Source organism: Homarus americanus, unplaced genomic scaffold (assembly GCF_018991925.1).
Source record: "Homarus americanus isolate GMGI-L3 unplaced genomic scaffold, GMGI_Hamer_2.0 scaffold48016, whole genome shotgun sequence".
In the NCBI taxonomy this organism is placed as follows: domain Eukaryota; kingdom Metazoa; phylum Arthropoda; class Malacostraca; order Decapoda; family Nephropidae; genus Homarus; species Homarus americanus.
This window is the reverse complement of record NW_024755055.1, coordinates 1,762,401-1,785,805: the sequence shown is the minus strand read 5'-3', so window position 1 is coordinate 1,785,805 and position 23,405 is coordinate 1,762,401. Positions and strand designations below refer to the sequence as shown.

Below are 23,405 nucleotides of genomic sequence, written 5' to 3'. Positions count from 1 at the left end.
CATCACCACCACCACCACTATCATCATCATCACCACACCATCACCACACCATTATCACCACCACCACCATCATCATCACCCTATCACCACCATCATCACCACACCATCACCACCACCATCATCATCATCACCACCATCATCACTATCATCATCATCACCACACCATCACCACCACCACACCATCATCACCACCACCATCATCATCACCACCACTATCATCACCACACCATCATCACCACCACCACCACTATCATCATCACCATCTTTACCACCACCATCAGCATCACATCACCACCATCATCACCACACCATCAGCATCACATCACCACCATCAGATATTATGAGAACCACAACTCTCTGAATTGTTACTCGCCAGGTGTCGCAATCAAGTCATGAACAAGGCCAACACCAGGGGAATTACCGTCCACAGGTAACCTAATAATTACCGTCCACAGGTAACTTAATTAAGTACCTTGCATTAAAACCCTCACTAAAGGCCAGGTGAGTTGAGTGTTTAAAGGTTCCTACATACACATTTCCCTCGTTAATGGAGATTCAAGTAATAATCTATCACGGGGTAAAATAAAACAGCAAAAATACGTCTAAAATAACAATAAAATTACAAATATTACAAATATTTACCATAATACCATTTAGATTAGACAATTAAATAAGACTTTTTTGTGAACCCCAGAAGCAAATGTTCCTAATTACTTAATTACACCAAGTAAGAAATGACCCAATCCTAATTTCCTAACTTAAACTATAACACAACATGGAGAGATGAAACGAGGCCCTGTAGCCCCCTCCTCCTTTGTTATGCGTTATGGCCATCAGCTAATCTACCGCCGAACCTGCCATCCACAACAAACAGTTCGTGATTGACAGGATCCTACTCCATCAAACATCATAACAACGAGTGAATCTTACATCAGCTGTCGTCTTCGTCTGTTTAATACTCCCATCACACACACGTCTACTACACCTGGAACTTGGGGGGGCCACACACAGAGACACTGGCTATCTTAATCACAACGAGTTACTTCCTCTACGGTGCTCAACTGGTGGGCGACGAACGTCCTAAGCTCAAACATAACTGATCTTCTAAGTTAAAATACGGACTGACACACTTACACAATTCATTACTAATCAGAACAAAAGTATTATGGCTTAAGTTTCATGACGTTAACACACACACACACACACACACACTGAACTAAGTGCCTTAAGCAGGATGATCATTGACTCAGTACCGTCTGTATGTATGTAATTTTTTTTAGGTAGGATGCATCAGTCGAGAACTGGAGGGACAACATGGCTCATCCTTTACATAAACAACCCCAGGAGGACACAGTACCCACCCTCGCCCTCACCACCACTCCCTCACCCTCACCACCACTCCCTCACCCTCACCACTCCCTCACCCTCACCACCCCTCCTTCACCTCACCACACCCTCCTTCCCCTCACCACCACCTCCTCCCTCACCACCCTCCTCACCCTCACCACCTCCCTCACCCTCACCACCCCTCCTTCACCCTCACCACCACTCCCTCACCCTCACCACCCCTCCTTCACCCTCACCACCCCTCCTTCACCCCATCCCTATGACAACTTCTACATCTGTTATAACTTCAGGGTCAAAAGGTCAAAGGTTAAGGTCAGTTGTGAAAGACAGGCACCAGGAGTGACTTGGCACCTCCCTGGGATACCGTCAGGTAATATTTGTAATTATTTCGCCATAACAAAAAGAATAACAAACTATTTCTGATTAAATTGTGTTCACAGAATTTATTAGTTTTTTCCAGAGGTATAATCTAGACACAAGTTGATTCCGTCATTACTCTTATATTTATTACCATTATTATCATTTTATTATTTGTTTTTCTCGGGTATTGCAATTCAGTGCAAGATTAGTAATGAGAGTCCTAATAATAAATTACTGTGTGTGTGTGTGTGTGTGTGTTATGTGCATATTCAAACAAACACACACATATATAAAAACACAAACACACACACAAAAAAACACAAACACCCAGACGCACACACACAAAAACAAACACGCACACACAAACACAAACAACACACACCCGGACATAGCCTTAGTCCTGAACTGCTCCCCTGAGATGAACTTTTTGTTGTGTTCTGACAAGTGGGTCACTGATGATGAACACAGATGGTGGTTATTATGCTTAGTCACGTGGCTAGTGGTTCAATAGCTGGAGGGTGGTGGTTCAATAGCTGGGGGGTGATGGTTCAATACCTGGGAGGTGGTGGTTCAATAGCTTGGAGTGGTGGTTCAATAGCTGGAGGGTGGTGGTTCAATAGCTGGGAGGTGGTGGTTCAATAGCTGGGAGGTGGTGGTTCAATAGCTGGAAGGTGGTGGTTCAATAGCTGGGAGGTGATGGTTCAATAGTGCTTAATAGCTGGAGGGTGATGGTTCAATAGCTGGGAGTGGTGGTTCAATAGCTGGAAGGTGGTGGTTCAATAGTTGGGAGGTGATGGTTCAATAGCTGGAGGGTGGTGGTTCAATAGCTGGGAGTGGTGGTTCAATAGCTGGAGGGTGGTGGTTCAATAGCTGGGAGTGGTGGTTCAATAGCTGGAGGGTGGTGGTTCAATAGCTGGGAGTGGTGGTTCAATAGCTGGAGGGTGGTGGTTCAATAGCTGGGAGGTGGTGGTTCAATAGCTGGAGGGTGGTGGTTCAATAGCTGGGAGGTGGTGGTTGACATCAATGAGTTGTCTTTATCCAACATGCTGTCACAAATAATAACAATAATAATAATAATAATAATAAGTCCTATCCAAGATGTTTAACCATTTAATAAAGCTGATATGAACTAATTTAATCAAGGTTGCGTTAATTTTGATTCGTTTTGTGTATTTTAGCGCTTCTGGCAACGCTCAAAGGCAGTACAGTACATTGACTTTCTCTCAAAACCATCATACTATATAATGAAGTACTGTATGTAATTCTTTTCTTCAATTTTCTGTTTCGGTTTCATAATACTGAAAAATAACAAACAACTTTTATTTATGAGATGAGGAAAGTTCACTATAACCAATCTTTAGGAACACCGAGATGAATAGAGAGAGAAAAAATATATAAATAAAGGAAAAAAGTAAATAGGACAAGAGTATTGGTCCGCCTTCACCTGACCCCCAACACACCTGCCCGCCGGGTAACTGTACCACCGCCACACACACACACACACACCGTGAGTCGCAACAGGTGGGTGTACACGGCGACTAACTCTCAAAGAACCTCGAAATGCTCTACGGAGCGTCAACAAACACACCGGCAATCTAGGCAAATGTTTACCCACGCTGAAGAAAGTGATCAACAAACGAATCTATCATCCATCACAACAGAGGGAGGAAATGCTTGGTAATATCACTCGTTAAACTTTAGGTAGGTAGGAGTTCTTTCCTTCACACACACACACACACTCTAACCACTGTGTAATTTTTTTAACAATATAAATCAAATGACATAAACCGAATAGGATCCCTGTCTCTACCAAACCACTTAAAACGTACCTGTCTTGTGTTTTAACCTCCAGGTGTCATCTAAACCATTAATACTATCTGAACAATGCCTGGACCTTTACATAAACCAAGACTAGTGTAGCTACCATCCACGGCACAGCACAAGAACTATAACTCAATTTTAGTCAACATACCTGGCAATATATTCTTGATTGGCCTCCATCGAAAATATTGGTGTGTCACGTCAGGTCTGTTGTATCATCTGCCTGTCTGTCTGTCTGTCTGTCTGTCTGCACACCAACAACCTGCAAAAGTCGGGTCTATGAAGATTTAACTAAGACAAGATAGACCCAGGAAAACCTCTCATGGGAAAATAGACAGAAACACATTTATCAACAGAGGGATCATAGTTCTCTCAGCTGGGCTCAAAGACTAGGCAAGGTTACCCACAGAGATGGATTAAGAACATACTCCCCCCCCCCCTCCCCAAAAAGAAAAATTTTATAAAAACCTATACATGAGGTGGTTGTGTGTGTTTACCCGAGCGTGATGGTGCATTATGTATGTTTATCAAGGTGACATATCTTACGATCACACTTTTCCGTGTTTGTTTATAAGTATACCTGCCTGTGGTGTGTGTACCTGTATATGGTGGTGCACTGATGAAGGCTGTATACATATCCCTTGTTCTCGTATGAATGTGTTATTATGTTTGTGGTAAATGTAAATACTGTAGTGTATAATACAGTATATATTGTACATGTATGATGTATATATGTGTACAAAGCTGTAAGAATGGGCACACATACATGGTTTCTTAGGTGTTAATACATCATAACATTTTACTTGTTAGACTGATCATTTATCAAACAAAAATAGTACATACTGAGAATTTATGCTCAGGAGTGTTTCATTCTGTCTTATCCTCTGACAACACAAAAGACTTCAATAGTTGGCTATAGTCAACAAAGATAAACAAACAATGCAATATTCTACACATTATATTGTATCAAACACTTCAATCAAAAAGAAATTATACTGTCAAAAATTTATATAAAAAACCTCAATTATAGCAAGATTAAACTGATAAATAAAAATGGAAATATAACTCTCCATTAAACTAAATTCTATAGTTTTAGATACGATTATTTCTCTATGGAGGTTAAGACAACAAATTAAAAATCAATGCACATTATTGATTTTTTTTTTCTCAATGGACTTTGTTTTTAAGTTTATATTATCAAAAGATATTATTTAGATAAAACTGATGATGTTATGAAGCAATGTCCTTCCTTCCTTCCTTCCTTACCCTTAAGAAAGCTGTTTTGTATTACAGTATTTACTTGTAATATGTTCCAATCGAGAGTCCGTTAGATATAAAACCTCCATTTAACGAACTATATAGAGATGAAAGTCCGTTATATAGTCAGAAGCCACAAGTACGGACATTCTCTCGCTCACAGGACAGAGAAAACGGTGTTACTAAACGCTGGATTCGAGGATAAACCATAAATTTCTCTTAAGATATTCCATACAGTCCTAAGAAAAGCTGTTCTTTACCTATGTGATTAGAATATATGGTAATTATTGACGACTGACCCGCCGGAGGTTTTTCATAGGTATATATATGCTGATACAATGAATAACTAAAAAAACAAAACAAAAATACGAAAAAAATTTAACGATAAATAACAAAGATGACAAATTAAAATAAATTAACAATAACAAACTGACGAACTTGAAAAGCTTATCAATCATGCACCTGTAAACAAAATACCTGCACTTTATTAACCTCACCTGTCTGGTTTTTCTTACTGTTCACTGTACACGTCCAGGGAACATTTTAGTGGTTCAAATGTGTGTGTGTGTGTGTGTGTGTGTGTGTGTGTGTGTGTGTGTGTGTGTGTGTGGTGCAAAAATGCCTTTGGGCCTAAAAGGTACTATAGGTGTCGAGTGGATATAGAACTAGTCTCACCATTAAGCAGAAGGTCCCAGGTCGACCCAGTTGCAGTAGGGGGCAATAAGAGAGCGTTGAGATAAGTTAATAATTAGTCTAGTCCATCAACAATTAAAAAATAACAAGAGAAAGAACTATATTATTACTAAAACAAACACTATTACTACTACTACTACTTCCATAACTACTCAACTAAATTATACTCTACTAATAATAAAAATTTCATAACATAACTTTATTAATGTCAAATTATAATAAATCCTACGTGCTTATTAAAAATGCAGAATTAAGTACTCTACAGACGTGGGGTATTAAAACTACAGTGCAAATTTTACTTTCATTTATTCAGGATCAAACAACATCACACGTATACAAACATGAACAGAACAGAACCTTAACATCAGCTGGTCATCACATACTTATCTCTGTCTATTTCATTCGCAATATTATCATTCAATGTACTTCCTTCATATTTTCATTCAAAACACTAATTTCTTATACAATAATTCAAATATAATTGTACATCCTTCATCCATTCACAAAATTCTTTCCTTATACAATTATTCACATATTTACAATTGAACTATGAATATGTTTTATCCACAAACTATTTTCTTATGCAATATCTTTAATTAAAAATAGAGGTCACTGTCGTAATAAAGTTTCACATTCACTTAACATTACGTCAAAATATCATTTAACATTCATTACTTGAGCCGAGATGAATAATGATATGTTCTACGGTATAGTTTTGCTTGAACTATGTTTGATCGGCGTGAGTGATGATGATGGGCGTGGGTGATGATGATGGGCGTGGGTGATGATGATGGGCGTGGGTGGTGATGATGGGCGTGGGTGGTGATGATAGGCGTGGGTGATGATGATGGGCGTGGGTGGTGATGATGGGCGAATGATGATGATGGGCTTGGGTGGTGATGATGGGCGTGAGTTATGATGATGGGCGTGAGTGATGAAGAAGACTGGCGTGAATAATGATGATAATGATAATGGGCGTGAATAATTAAAAAATAATGGGCGTGAATGATGATGATGCGGACGGAAGGAAACTGAATATTTTTTTTTATATAAAGAGTCATATACAGCAACTATCATTAATACACAAACTATTACCAACACAGTACACCCCCCCCCCTACAATAAACACTTACATTTCTTATCACACTACAAGATAATCCCAACAAAAACACAATAACTCCCTAGATGGACATCCCTTAATCACTACCGCCGGCAATGTAAGAATTTTTGGTCCTGATAACGATATTACCACCACTAGACGTCATTCCCCACCACTGGACGTCTGTAATCCCCACCACTGGACGTCTGTAATCCCCACCACTGGACGTCTGTAATCCCCACCACTGGACGTCTGTAATCCCCACCACCGTCACCCCACTGGACGTCTGTAATCCCCACCACTGGACGTCTGTAATCCCCACCACTGGTCATTCTGTCTGTAATCCCCACCATTGGACGTCTCTGATCCTCACCAATGGTTCGTCCTTCCCACCCACCACCACTGGACGTCTCTGATCCCCACCACTAGACGTCTGTAATCCCACCACTAGACGTCTTTGATCCCCTAGACATCCCACCCACCACCACCACTAGACGTCCCCCTCCCACCACCACCACTAGACGTCCCCCATCTCCCACCACCACTAGACGTCCCCCATCTCCACCACCACCACTAGACGTCCCCCATCTCCCACCACCACCACCACTAGACGTCCCCATCTCCCACTACCACCACTAGACGTCTTCCCCACCCACCACCACCACTAGACGTCCCCCCATCTCCCACCACCACCACTAGACGTTCCCCTCTCCCACCACCACCACTAGACGTCCCCATCTCCCACCACCACCACCACCACTAGACGTCTTCCCCACCCACCACCACCACTAGACGTCCCCCCATCTCCCTACCACCACTAGACGTCCCCCCACCCCACCACCACTAGACGTCCCCCCTCCCACCACCACCACTAGACGTCCCCCCCATCTCCCACCACCACTAGACGTCCCCCCATCTCCCACCACCACCACTAGACGTCCTCCCATCTCCACCACCACTAGACGTCCCCCATCTCCCACCACCACCACTAGACGTCCCCCCATCTCCCACCACCACTAGACGTCCCCCACCCCACCACCACCACTAGACGTCCCCCCATCTCCCACCACCACCACTAGACGTCCCCATCTCCCACTACCACCACTAGACGTCCCTTCCACCCCACCACCACCACCACTAGACGTCCCCTCACCCACCACCACCACCCCCCACCACCACCACTAGACGTCCCCCCACCCACCACCACCACTAGACGTCCCCCACCCACTACCACCACTAGACGTCCCCCCCATCTCCCACCACCACTAGACGTACCCCATCTCCCACCACCATCACTAGACGTCCCCCCCATCTCCCTACCACCACTAGACGTCCCCCCCCACTACCACCACTAGACGTCCCCATATCTCCCACCACCACCACTAGACGTCCCCCCATCTCCCACTACCACCACTAGACGTCCCCCATCTCCCACTACCACCACTAGACGTCCCCCTCCCCACCCCACTACCACCACTAGACGTTCCCCTATCTCCCACCACCACCACTAGACGTCCCCCCCATCTCCCACTACCACCACTAGACGTCCCCCCATCTCCCACTACCACCTTACATCATAATCAATTTTCGTCAACGTGGAGTGATTCTTCCAACTGTAAACAATAGACGACCTCACCCCCACGCGACCTACTGTACCGTGTGGGGTCATGGAGCCACAGGTGCTGTAGGTGTGGGCGTCTTGGTACCCATAACAGTCACGGTCTGACCACGTAAGGGGACAGACGTGCCCATAGGTGCTCCTGTTTTCCCGATCGTCACACAAAGGCCACCTCAGTCTCTACCTACCCCTTCGCCGGCAAGTGTTGCCAGCGATGAGGGGGCGGGGTCGACGTAAACGCCCCATTAGAGGCGTCCCCTCTCTCATGGATACAGACATTTCTGATATGGATAGTCATACTGCGTCCCACACCCTGCAAGAGTCAGACATCAGTGATAGTGACAGTAACAGTAATGTTTCTATGGTAAACACTTGCCGGAGTGGCAACACCAATGCCAAAGGCAGCGAGCTTCCCCTCACCACCCGCCCCTCTGCCAACCAACCAACCAAGTAAGCTGAATCTGCACTTCCCCAAGGACTCACTGAAAACCGTCAAGGAACGGTTTAATTGGACAACAAAGTATTGGAGACAACACGGTCTTACCATTCAATTCCGAAAAGGTAAGAACCGTAACTTTATCAAGTGTCAGACACCAGAGGTCTATGAAACACTTAGTACTGTTGGATTTGACGGGGTTGTCCTCGTGCCATCACCTGCTGCTGCAGAGAAATGTCGCCACATCCTAGTTAAACAGTTCCCCCTATACGCTTAAGTCGAAGATTCTCCTAACTTTAATCCACGTATACTCAGTATACATCGACACTACTTACCGAGGGAAGACTCCACAAGCAGCTGTCATAGTTAAATGGAAGGGAAGGGAGTGCCCAACCACTGTGAAGGCCCACCCAGTCCTCCCTCCACTGTAAGCAGAACCATATCAACCCGGGCCTGCTTTTTGTGTCATCTGCTCCCATTGGGGTCACACCTTCACCGCCTGCTGCCAACGTGATCGTCCCAGACGTCGCATCTGTTCACGCAACCATCACTCCTCCGTCTCTGCCCAGAAAATCAAAGACCACCTCAATAGGGGTGGTGTGGGCTATGTTGTTGACCCCAGGTGTTGTAATTGTGGTGGCTGGCACAATGTTGACTCACGGCAATGTCCCAATCGTCCGCCTGTCCCAAGAGAAAAGCCTCCCCGAAGACTGCGTCAACCTCAACCTCCCCCCCAGCCTACCGGGCCGCATCCCTCTGGCTCCCCTCCTCTGGCAATGCCTTCTTCAACAACACCTGCCCCTGCCTGGCCTCACCTGGCTGCAACACAGCCCCCCAACAAACCCCCTCCGGTGACACGACACAGATCATATCCCTCTTCCACGAATTTACCAACCGTATTGAAAGACTCTTTGATACACTCTGTACCGCCATCTCCAACCTACACAGACTACCCCTACCTTCAGCTGCTACCCAGTCACACCTCTCTTCTGGTTTGACACAAGCTGGTAGCCCCCCTGTGTGCCCCTCTTGCTCACGGCCTACTCTACCGCCGCCTGGCATCACTGCTGCCGTGACACCTACCGAGCCTGCCCCGGTGTGCCCTGCTGCCCCCGACCACGCACTGAAAGCCGCGCCTGCTCATGGACCCGAGGACACCACCCCCGGCTCCCCGTCCTCCACCAGCGTGCCGGCACCTGGGGCCCATCCACTCCAGTTCCCCACATCAATTGACCACCATGAGGACATGCCAGTGGACTACGCATCTACGCCAAGAAGGACGTCCCCTACCAACCTCTCGACGTCCCCCTTGAAGCCGACACTACCGACGTACACGCCATCACAATCACACTAAAAGGTATGTCCCTCAATATTGTCAATGCCTATGGCTATGGCCTGGCACTTGACATTATTAGGGACCTGCCACGCTTTGCCATAAACAGATAAATAGTACCGGGAATTTTCCCCCCCACACACACATTCATCATTCTGTCACTTTATGTAACTGGCTGACAAAACCCATGACCCTTCAGGCTTTTACGCCCTTAATGCATGAGTCATAAAGGCAAGCATGAATTTATACACGATCAATATACAGTACAACATAAAGGTATATTCCAACACATAAAACACTACTCTAATCATAATTAATATTGTTCAAATTCATCAACCATTAAAGAATATTAACCTATTAATACAACAAACTCCAAGCAGCCATAATTCTTCATCTGTATTTTCTAAAGTTCGTAAGTTAAAATAAATTATAACTGGATATTTAAGAACGTCTCTAACTGATCCTTCGTGGGCACAGTTAAAATATAAACACCTAAAATGGATAACAAGTTTCACTGAGACTAACGTATCGTAATGAGAACAAAACTTTAATATTCTTCCGTTTAACTAGAAATACGAGAACGTGTCAAGCTGCTATTTTCATATTTACTTTTTTTTATATTTGTATTTATTTTGTAACTAAGGTGTACTGATATGCGCTTCTATATATTTGTGATCAAGAAGTAAATTAATCGTGCCGAGTTTTATGAATCAGACCCTCAGTTAATAGTCTCGAGTACAATCCAGGGATCTCGCCAAATACCATGTAAGCTATACCGGTAATTCACATTTTACTGGCATTGTGATTTCTGTTGTAAATAAAAACTCCAACATTGAAATCATTCCACAAAAATGAATAGGTTCTTTGTGGATGGATAATGTGGGCTCAGAGAACTCACAAAAAATAACAGAACTCCCAACCAACGAGACTTAGTGTTAGTCAAACTTTAAGCTCTACCCAACGATATCATAACTGTTACGTTATAAATATATATTATAACATTGTCATTACTCATTTAACACTACATTTTCTCTCTCCCTAAAAGGTTTGTCCACGTAAGTAATCGAATTTACTCAGATATTTTAAATTACAATCACTCCCTCACCAGAATACGATTACAGGCACCATTTATGTGAGGCATGTGTACTGTCACTGTCAGCGTTCAGAAGCCATCAGAGGCCATCAACAAATAATGGCCTCACCAGAAAATTCCCTCACCGTATATTGACAGGGACATCTCCTCACTCAATAGTACCCTAGATACTGTACTTCGTCACTCAATAGTACTCTAGATACTGTACTTCGTCACTCAATAGTACTCTAGATACTGTACTTCGTCACTCAATAGTACTCTAGATACTGTACTTCGTCACTCAATAGTACTCTAGATGCTGTACTTCGTCACTCAATAGTACCCTAGATACTGTACTTCGTCACTCAATAGTACTCTAGATACTGTACTTCGTCACTCAATAGTACCCTAGATACTGTACTTCGTCACTCAATAGTACTCTAGATACTGTACTTCGTCACTCAATAGTACTCTAGATACTGTACTTCGTCACTCAATAGTACCCTAGATACTGTACTTCGTCACTCAATAGTTCTCTAGATACTGTACTTCGTCACTCAATAGTACTCTAGATCTTGTCACTCAATAGTACTCTAGATACTGTCACTCAATAGTACTCTGATGCTGTGCTTCGTCACTCAATAGTACTCTAGATACTGTCACTCAAGTACCTAGATACTGTGCTTCGTCACTCAATAGTACTCTAGATACTGTACTTCGTCACTCAATAGTACTCTAGATGCTGTGCTTCGTCACTCAATAGTACCCTAGATACTGTGCTTCGTCACCCTAGATACTGTACTTCGTCACTCAATAGTACTCTAGATACTGTACTTCGTCACTCAATAGTACTCTAGATACTGTACTTCGTCACTCAATAGTACCCTAGATACTGTACTTCGTCACTCAATAGTTCTCTAGATACTGTACTTCGTCACTCAATAGTACTCTAGATGCTGTACTTGTCACTCAATAGTACTCTAGATACTGTACTTCGCCACTCAATAGTACTCTAGATCCTGTACTTCGCCACTCAATAGTACTCTACATACTGTACTTCGTCACTCAATAGTACTCTACATACTGTACTTCGCCACTCAATAGTACTCTACATACTGTACTTCGTCACTCAATAGTACTCTAGATACTGTACTTCGCCACTCAATAGTACTCTAAATACTGTACTACGTCACTCAATAGTACTCTACATACTGTACTTTGTCACTCAATAGTACTCTAGATACTGTACTTCGCCACTCAATAGTACTCTAAATACTGTACTACGTCACTCAATAGTACTCTACAAACTGTACTACGTCACTCAATAGTACTCTAGATACTGTACTTCGTCACTCAACAGTATTACCACAACGTACCCACAATAGATCTATGAGAGCATCTTGGAGGGCTCTTGCTGTCAATATGCCATCCTGCAGAAACTTGGGTCAAGCAAAACTCCTCTCAACTCCATCCTGGCACTCTGTAAAACTCCCTGCCATAAAGTGATTGTCCATACCCGCATCATAACTCACCCAACAGTTCAATAATCTTGCTTTATATAACACATTTTTGGGGCAAGTGGAATCTTTGAGTGAACAGATTTGAGCTATGAAACTTGTGTGAACTCTCCCTGTGATATGTATTTATTAAAAACTAGAAAACACAAACATGGCATGAGAGGTGATAACTAATGACTGACTGTGACGTATGTGTGAGATAATGATCATAGTAGGGCAGTGAAGTTGGTGACCTCAGATGATTAAAGAGATTGACCTGAGAAATAAAAGTGATCCATAGTTGTTTGACTAATGATGATATTGAGTAATGTGGATAAACCTAAGGGTGAGTATCAAAAGGCCATGAAAAAAATGAATAGCAAGGCTTCGGGGCACCCAACAGACAGCGTTCTGACCTGCGACACTTAATGAGAAAACAAAATTTTTTTATTACGTTCGTCAGATCAATGCCACATGAGGGAACTTCTTTTTTAAAAATTAGATTTTGTTATACATGGTGGTCATTTACAGACAAAGTATACGAACCTCTAATCTAACTTAGACTTGTATAATTTCTACCCCCCCCCACACACAAAAAAACTATTAAAACAAAATAATATTACCAGAACCCTATTTATTTTTTACTTAATAGTGGTACTCTAATGGATGGCGGTGACGGCAGGCGAAGTAATAATGCAAGCGTTGCTCCCTGGTGAATGAGGGTTGATTTGGACCACATGGATGAGAACTAGTCATAGAGCTGGTGGTGGTGGTGCTTGGTGTACTTCTTGCGAGAGTGTTGTCTGGAGAGTGGAGGTTGTGTGTGGTTGGTCAGCTCACACAGGGGGATGATCTCTCCCTGGGGCGCCACCCACTCCTCGTTACTCTGACGCCTGAGGAGAGCAAAACATACATTATTAACACCATTGTCGTGAAAGTTTAAGGTACTGCAAACAGCAAAATTTTATACTGTATATTCCAAGTTGGGACTTTATCTGGGAAAGTATACAAGTACAGTTCCAGTAATAAAGAACACTGGATTATCTATTTATCTTATTGATACAGGTACTGGGTGTGATAATGATAAAGATATTGCTACATAAATACAATAATACCACACGATGCAGAGAAAAAAGACAAAACTAATCTAACCTATATAATGTAACTCTTGTAAACGACATACTTGGTTACAACGTTGGCAGCAGTGCCGTGGAAGGACTGAGACCTCCAGGGATGGTGGGCACGGCTAAGACTCAGATGGTTGGCGTGTGAGGCCACCAGATGTAGCGCATTCTGGGTCGATGGCATAGTATGGCAGTGTTGTAGATCACGTGACATTAGGATAGGTGTCCGAATTAATGTGTCGAGGGGCTTCACCAGTATCGTCGTCCTGTCGTCACCCACTGTATACAAGAGATAAATGCAGTTAACTGTTAGATGAATTCACATGATGAAAGGGATCACAGGTTAGCCAAAAATGTGGGGTTCCTCCGTCAAGAGTTAGAAGAGGTAACATGTTTAGTTTCCGAGAACATAGTTTAGGTAAGCTTATGGGGAAGACAAATATGAATCAGACAAGGTCAATAGATATCAAGGCTGACAATTGATCGCTTGAGTACTGTATAGGTTATCCATCGCCTTAAAGACAAAATGGGCCACACCTCCCAAGAGTATGAAGAAAAACTGAGACTACTCAACTTGTCCAAGATCTATTCTGGTTCAGCATTTATATGTGGGGTTATGTGTAGGGTATGCAGGTAAAAGTAAACATAAGTGAGGCAGCGTCTTAGTGGTGATGGTGTACAGTATATATGATGGTGCACATCTTACCCGTGCCGGTGGAGGAGTTGGTGGCCCTGCGGGACATTGACCACCTGAAGGAGGAGCGGACGTTAAGGGCTCGTTCCCTGGCTTTGCTGAGGAAGGGCGCCGTCGACACAGTGTACAGGAGAGGGTTGATGGCCGCGTTGAGTGGCAGCACAAATACCGCCACCCACGCAAACACCTGCCAAGGGTCGTCAACAATTTCTAACTCATCATGAACAAAATGAATGAGGGAACATGTGAACATGTGATCCACTAGATGGTGAGTAGGAGCGAGTGGTGGTGAATGTGAACATATTCTTTAATAGTTTTATATGAACAGCTGGGTAGTGATGGGAACATGGTTGGCAAATTCCTTGTAGTGTTACAGTAGAATCCATATGCAGGTAACTCCTGCTGGACAATGTTAACAGAAAATGATGGTTCTGAGGTCTAGTTGTGATGTAACCACACCAACTTTATTTAAAAACCCATCATTATTTCATTAACTACCATGTTCATAGCTACCGGGTGTATGGGTAGAGATGGCATGAATATCCTGAGTTTCCTTTATAGGATGGCTGGGTACAACAAGGATGTACAGTAGGCTGTGGATACGCGGATGGGGACGAGTGGAGGTGGATGGTAGGCTACTAACAAAGGAGAGAACAGCTAACACATATCTACAGATTTTTAAGTAATCACACCATTTTAATTAAAAACATCTTGGCCTTCCCTTGGAAGGTATTAAGACCCACCTGAGGGGGTATGGTGACTCCTGCAAGAGAGACAACCCCTAGCAAGATGATGGGTAACCAGCAGGCGGCGTCTGTCACCACTATTAGGGTCATCTTCCGAGCCATGCTGGACTCCCGCCGCTGAAGATCGCTCCTGACGGCGGCGCTGGAAGAACGGGCTGCCCGGTACATCCCCCAATACGACCCAGCAATCACAGAAAACGAGGCCAGATTCAACACTGTCCAGGAAGAATAACAATTAAAAGTATCTACACCTTAACCCCGACTCCCCTCTCAAGTAATACACAACAATCAAACAATCACTCAGACAGGCAGGTGGTTAAAATTAAATCCCTAAGCATTACGGCTGATGACTATTTTCTTTATTAATTTGTAAAATGACAGACGAGAATGTCAACAATCAGCCGGATGTGTTTTAGTATAATTCAGAATCAATTAAAAAAAGTCTTTATTAAATGTACAGAGCACCAGGCAGCCAAGGTGTAATGTCCTCCATTAATTATTACACAAATGCATTTTTTCCCACTAACTTGTACTGTATTTCACACACACACACACACACACACTCACCCAGAAAGACAAACACAGAGTACTGCCACCCACTGGGCTTCTCGTGGGTGATGTGTAGAGCCAGACACACCCCTGACCTCCCGTAGAAGTTCCTGAGGGAGGACATAATATTAAGGAAATGTTACGTAAACTTACCAACACTACTCTTCATGGCGTGTCTATCCAGTAACTACAGTACATGGACAAAACAATAGAGTACTATGCCAACCTTGAGTACCATGCCTAGCCCTTGAGTACCTTGACAACCTGAGTACCATACCAATCTCACTACAGCATTAACCTCTGTCACAGTCATTCGCTAATATTTCCTACTACGGTACAGCTTAACCTCTCACTATTCACTAACATTTTCAATAACTGTGAATCCCCCAACTGGGTAAAGTCACCTACAAACAATTGTTAACTCACTTCACATTTCCACCCTCCTCATACTTATTAATCAATTATCACCCTTCTTCATCACTTTTGTTTTAACTCCTCTCAATATCTCATTCAGGTTAATACTAAACTCCAATTGTGACATAATATAACATCCTTGTAACGATCCTTATTTCATCAGTAACCCTTGAAACTTGGTGCTATTATCATCAATGTTCCACTGTAGGGCAATACCTTAACCTATTAACTCAAGACTAGAGATTTTAAAGCTTATTAAAGGTGTGGTTCCTTTAGTTTTTAAGTGTGTATATATATAAAGGAAATATCTGCAGCTGGAAGTTTTAATTAGATCATATATTACTATAATTAAATAGTATAAAGAGTAATTTATTTTTCTCCCAAGTAAAAACTAATAGTGTGATGGAGAGTTGTAGGGAGTAGTGAAGAGGACCCACCTGAAGTAGTGTGTGTCCATTAGGGGGAGGGCGGCGAGGAGGGTGACACATGCCCACACGACCCCCATGATCACTTTGGTCCGCCTCATGCTCAGCCGAAGTACGCGGAAGGGGAACACAATCACCACCAGCCTCTCCAGTGTGATTACTGCCGAAGGAAGAATTAATGTTTAGTGTTGGTAGCTGAGTGATGCTTGTAATCATTGACTGGGTCATGACTGCTGGTAAAGGAACATTTTGAACCATATAATTGCATAGTGGATTGGCGACTGCGTACTGTAGTTATGACTAATTTTGTTAATCAGATAAGTGGAGGGTGTGGTGGCTACGTACAGACTCTAACAGTACCAGAGCAGGCAGGGAGGTGTATCAGTGACGCACCTCGACAAGAACAGTACAGAAAATCCAATCCAGTCCCACATTGTTGACGCTTACAGTGAGACACACCCACCAGGCTACCTCACAACCTACAGTATGTTACTCAACCAAAAATGGGAATATCTAATGACATCTTGTTGCTGTATAGATTTAACAAACATTAACTATGAGAATATGATGTTACCTCACTGTCTTTAGGAGAGTTAGGGTAAGTAATATGAACCAACTACTCAGTACTTTGCAGTGGATGAGTTTCCTGCCAGTTATAACAAACACAGGGGAAGTAACAACGGATATGATCATCTTTGATGGTGAAGAACTAAAGAGTTTATACATTCATTCTGGTGTATGACGAAGATGGTCAAGTTCCTACCTGTGAGAGTGAAGACGGAGAGCTCGCTGGAGAAGGTAGAGAAGAACCCAGCTAGTTGGCAGAGAGAGGAAGTCCTCCAGAAGGCGTCGTAGATGAAGTAGACGCCGCGGTAGTTAATATCTACGGCAGCTATGATGAGCAGATAGAGCCCCATACACAGGTCCCCCAGTGCCAGGTTGGTTATCAAGAAGGAATGAACCTGAAATATTGAAGGTTGAGTTTCACACTTGGGGGCGTTCATCCTGATCCCCCGAAACCTTAGTGCATACAAATTCATCTAACTACATACGTCTTATCATAGTTCTCACTTACTTCCCCACTTGTTCCTCACTTTCCCAGCACTCTTACATTCTCCTTCACTGACACTTTCCTACACTCCCCCTCACTAGTCTACCCTCTCACCTACACTCCCCCTCACTCGTCTACTCTCTCACCTACACTCCCCCCTCACTCGTCTACTCTCACCTACACTCCCCCTCACTCGTCTACTCTCACCCACACTCCCCTCCTCGTCCTCTCCACACACACACCCCTCACCCGTCACTCTCACCACACCCCCCTCACGTCTCCTCACCCACCCCCCTCACTCGTCTACTCTCCCACACTCCCCCCTCCACTCGTCTACTCCCCACCTACCTCCCCCTCACTCGTCTACTCCTCACCTACACTCCCCCCTCACTCGTCTACTCCTCTCACCCACACTCCCCTCACTCGTCTACTCTCACCTACCTCCCCAACCGTCTCTCCACACCCCCTCACCCACCCACCCCTCACCTACCACCACCTCCCCCCTCGTCTCTCTCCACCCCACCCCTCACTGTCTCTCACCTACACCCCCCTCCCTGTCCCTCCCCTCCCCCCTCCTGTCTCTCTCACCCACCTCCCCTCACTCGTCTACTCTCACCTACACTCCCCCTCACTCGTCTCTCACCTACCCCCCCCCCTTCTACTCCCACCTCCCCCTCACTCTCTACTCCCACATCCCCCTCACTCGTCTCTCTCACCTACACTCCCCCCTCACTCGTCTACTCTCCCCTCCCCTCCCCACTCGTCTACTCTCACCTACCTCCCCTCACTCGTCTCTCTCACCTACACTCCCCTCACTCGTCTACTCTCACCTACACTCCCTCACTCGTCTCTCACCACCACCCCCTCACTCGTCTCTCCTCACCTACCTCCCTCACTCGTCTCTCTCACCCCACACTCCCCCTCTCGTCTACCTCTCACCTACCTCCCCCCTCACTCATTCTCTCTCACCTACACTCCCCCTCACTCGTCTACTCCCCCACTCCCCCTCACTGTCCCTCTCCACCCACTCCCCCTCTGTCTACTCTCACCCACCCCCCCTCACTCGTCTCTCTCACCCTCCCTCCCCCTCCACTGTCTCTCTCACCTACACTCCCCTCACTCGTCTCTCCCTCACCTACCTCCCCCCCTCACTCGTCTACTCTCTCACCTACCTCCCCCTCACTCGTCTCCCTCTCACCCCTACACTCCCCCTCACCTCGTCTACTCTCACCTACACTCCCCTCACTCGTCTACTCTCCACCCCCCCCCCACTCTCCCACCTACCTCCCCTCACTCGTCTACTCTCACCTACCCCCCTCACTCGTCTCTCCCCACCACCCCCCCTCACTCGTCTCTCTCACCACCCCCCCCTCGTCTACCTCCCACCCCCCCTCACTCGTCTCTCTCACCTACCTCCCCTCACTCGTCTACTCTCACCTACACTCCCCTCCTCGTCTACTCTCACCACTACCTCCCCTCACTCGTCTACTCTCACCTACCTCCCCCCTCCTCGTCTACTCTCACCTACCTCCCCCTCACTCGTCTCTCTCACCTACACTCCCCTCACTCGTCTACTCTCACCTACCTCCCCTCACTCGTCTACTCTCACCTACACTCCCCCTCACTCGTCTACTCTCACCTACCTCCCCCCTAACTCGTCTCTCCACCACCCCCCCTGTCTCTCTCACCTACCTCCCCCTCACTCGTCTACTCTCACCTACACCCCCTCACTCGTCTCTCACCTACACCCCCTCACTCGTCTACTCTCACCTACACTCCCCCTCACTCGTCTACTCTCTCACCTACCTCCCCCTCACTCGTCTACTCTCTCCACACACTCCCCTCACTCGTCTACTCTCACCTACACTCCCCCTCACTCGTCTACTCTCACCTACACCCCTCCTCATACTCACCTTGTTATCATTCTCATAAACCTCCAGACGATGACCAGGATGTTACCCGTCAGAGCTAAAGAAGCGAGTACCCACACACACACCCGCAGGACGCCGTTGGTCATGAGGTCTTCACAGGAGCTAAATTAATCCGGAGGATGACACACCTCCACCTGCCGCGCCAGACAGCAGACGAAACTCGTCTGTCCACCTGCAGATAGGGAACGAACAACCCCTGTCTCTTTACCTGTCTATACTAATATGTTTATTTGCATCACCCTGTCCCATTTAACGAAGAGGAATAAACACCCTAACACTATTTATCTTTTATTCTATCTATCAACCTAACACTCCATCTATCTATCTATCAACCTAACACTCCATCCATCTATCTATCAACCTAACACTCCATCTATCTATCTATCAACCTAACCTCCATCCATCTATCATACCAACCTCCATCCATCTATCTATCAACCAACACTCCATCTATCTATCTATCAACCTAACACTCCATCCATCTATCTATCAACCAACACTCCATCCATCTATCTATCAACCTAACCTCCATCTATCTATCCAACTAACACTCCATCCATCCTATCAACTAACACTCCATCCATCATCAACTAACACTCCATCTATCTATCTATCAACCTAACACTCCATCCATCTATCTATCAACCTAACACTCCATCCATCTATCTATCAACCTAACACTCCATCTATCTACCTATCAACCTAACACTCCATCTATCTACCTATCAACCTAACACTCCATCTATCTATCTATCCATCCATCTCCCCAGGTGGACCACAGTACCGTCACACTCACAGATGGTGGAGGCTGGAACCCGGAAAAGATTCTGTGTGCCATGACCGCCAGCTGGTTCCCTCGCAGGTCCCTGAGGATAGAACCACCTGTTAATGACCTGTAGATGACATACTAATGACCTTTAGATACTATTAACCTGTAGATGACACACCAATGACCTGTAGATACTAATGGACAGTAGATGACACGCTAATGACCAATAGATGAGACAGTAATGACCTGTATATACTAATGACCTATAGATGACATGGTAATGGCCTGTAGACACGAAGACCTGTAGACACTAATGACCTACAGATAACACACAAATGACACACTAATTAATACCATCCCTCCATCATTACCCCTTCCCCCTGGGTCTCATTGACACAAATGACAGACTAATTAATACCATCTCTCCATCATTAACCCCCTTCCCCTGGGTCTCATTGACACAAATGACAGACTAATTAATACCATCCCTCCATCATTAACCTTCCCTGGTCTCATACACAAACGACAGACTGGTAAAATACAACAAAATTCAAAGGCTTTATATTTACAAGTCATTATAAAAGTATTTGACTCTCTAAAATGTAATCAACGTTCAAAGGTGATAAGGTAATTAATACTGTTTCTATAATGACGTGTGGAGGGAGAAGCTTTGGATGTTAACATATTGGACGTAATTTGTAGCTCAAACTGTGTGTGTGTGTGTGTGTAAGTGATTAAGTGTGTGTATGTTTAATAATAATAATAATAATAATTACGGATTAAAAGAGCTTACGTAGAAGGCTGAAATATACAGTTCTATTTGGGGAATGGGTTACGAATTACAAATAATATACAGTGACATAAGTGACACAAATAAGACATATAAACTTAGATGGGGATCAGCTCAAACTACAGTTCATTTCAACATAGTGACAGTGTAGGGAGCAGTGTTTACTGGGAGTGAATACACTGATTTATTACATGTTATTGATAATTTTTAATGGTTGGACTGGGCTTTTATAGCGATCAGTTCGTGCGTATGGGCGGATGGTTTGTCGAACAGCAATCTCGGACAGGGATCTCAGGTGGTAGTAGGGCGTGTCGGGATGGTGTAGAAGCCTTACCAAATTGCAGATGAGGCCGTGGTGATGGTCAGTGAGAGTCAGGTCAGTGTGTTGAGCGCTTCTTGATATGTGGAGTAGGAAGGGGAGAGAATAATCTTGCATGCCCTCTTTTGCACTTTTATGTATGTGTGTGTGTTTATGTAAGTGTGTGAGTGTGTATGTGTACCTATATGTAAGTGTGTGTTTATGTGTACTTTTATGTGTGTGTGTGTGTTTATGTGTGTGAGTGTGTGTGTATGTTTATATAAGTGAGTGTCTGTGTATGTTTGTGTGTGTGTGTGTGTGTGTGTTTACAGTATATAAGTGAGTGTATTTAGTATGTGAGTATGTGTAATTAAATGCAGACTGTATAGACGAAGTAATTACAGCAAGTCTTTAGAACAAGTGAGCATCAAGGTTGGGTACTTACAGGGACAGGAGTTTAGTGGAGCCGCTGAAGGCTCCTCCAGAGAGATGATCCAGACGGTTGTTGGAGACGTTCCTAAGAGAGACACTTCATTATGAGGGAGAGATATAGAAAGGAGAGTGAGTGTGTGTGTGTGTGTGTGTGTGTGTGTGTGTGTGTGTGTGTGTGTGGTGGAGTGTGTGTGTGTGTGTGTGTGTGTGTGTGTGTGTGTGTGTGTGTGTGTGTCAAAGTCGTAACACTACATCGATAAATCTACTACGATTTTTTGTAAATTAATAAAGTACTGTATTGAAGTTAAATCTTTCAAAACACCAAATAAATAATGGTACTTACAGGTTCAGTAAAGACCGTAGGCCCATGAAGGCGTGATGAGACACATTCCTCATACCTTGATGGCTCAGGTCTCTGAAGGAAACATTTAACAGGTGAACACACACCTCAGTCCAAATTACAAAATTAAAAAAAATGTTTCACTTGATTAAGATATGTTTGACGATTAATTTTAAAATATTCATTGGCAGTAATAAAATATATGTTAAAAGCTAATGTACTATTTACTATGTATAATCCTACGAAAAGTTATATCCACAAAGCGTCCTAATATTAAAAAATAATAATGAAATATTTGGGTGTACTGTAGTCATAATATTATAATTATGAGAAACCAGATTCAATTTGAAACCAAGTGAACTCAACATCTATACATGACGAGTGTGAAAAAAGTCCTCGGACAGCCCTAGGAAAAAAGCCCCTAGGACAAAAGCCCCCCAGGACAAAAGCCCTAGGACAAAGCCCCCAAGGACAAAAGCCCCAAGGACAAAAGCCTAGGACAAAAGCCCCTAGGACAAAAGTCCCTCGGACAAGCCCTTGGGACAGCCCTAGGCAAAGCCCCCAGGACAAAAGCCCCTAGGACAAAGCCCCCCAAGGACAAAGCCCCTGGGACAAAAGCCCCCAGGACAAAAGCCCCTGGACAAAAAGCCCCTAGGACAAAGCCCCAGGAAACCCCCTAGGACAAAGCCCTTGGACAAAAGCCCCTAAAAGCCCCTAGGACCAGGCCCGTAGGACAAAAGCCCCTAGGACAAACCCCTGGACAAAGCCCCCAGGAGAAATATTTAAAAATTAAAATAATTATTTTTAGTTTATGAACACTTCTCTAACCTAACCTGGGAATTCTGTTATAGTTTATAAAAGTATACAAGGAATGTTTATTGATCTGCAATGACGTATGTTTTGTCTACTGGGGTAATTACTCCTGACATTGAGTGACTACCAGACCTGGGTCCTACCTCAGTAAATACAGAATGAACATGAAGGTAAAATATGTCGTATTTTTTCTTTTCTATGCATTTAATAATGTTCTATATCCAAACTGAAAGAGTTATAACTATAACAGAATTCCCGAAGAGTAGGTTAGGTTAGGTTAGAGAAGTGTTCATAAACTGTAAAAAATTAATAATTATTTCAATTTTTTTTTATTGCTTTTCCTAGGGGCTTGTCTGGGGACTTTTAATCTCAACATACAGGTTGCTAATCAGACTTCATGTCTCATTTACACACAATTGCAGGGTCTCAATTGTTTCTCTTACTTTGACAGCACAACATACATACATCGTTTCTCACTACTGATTTTTATTATTATT

The 23,405-nt window shown here is 44.2% G+C and overlaps 1 protein-coding gene across 1 annotated transcript; it reads right to left on the bottom strand.

Annotated features, from left to right (window-relative positions):
- Positions 1-13,168: 13,168 nt before the first annotated feature.
- On the bottom strand, positions 13,169-14,603 carry LOC121856199. Its single transcript, XM_042351544.1, has 3 exons — positions 14,363-14,603; positions 13,716-13,935; positions 13,169-13,425 (listed from the first exon to the last, which is right to left on the bottom strand). Exons 1-3 carry the CDS (start codon positions 14,601-14,603, stop codon positions 13,281-13,283), a joined length of 606 nt encoding a protein of 201 aa, XP_042207478.1. The 3' UTR covers positions 13,169-13,280.
- Between the last annotated feature and the right edge of the window lie 8,802 nt (positions 14,604-23,405).

Excerpts from the sequence above, each read along its gene's own strand:
- LOC121856199 (XM_042351544.1), bottom strand. The coding sequence starts at position 14,603 with ATGTTCACATGTTCCCTCATTCATTTTGTTCATGATGAGTTAGAAATT. Across the intron at positions 13,936-14,362 it reads CAACTCCTCCACCGGCACGG|TGGGTGACGACAGGACGACG; the intron begins GTAAGATGTGCA and ends TCTTGTATACAG. Across the intron at positions 13,426-13,715 it reads GCTGCCAACGTTGTAACCAA|GCGTCAGAGTAACGAGGAGT; the intron begins GTATGTCGTTTA and ends TGCTCTCCTCAG.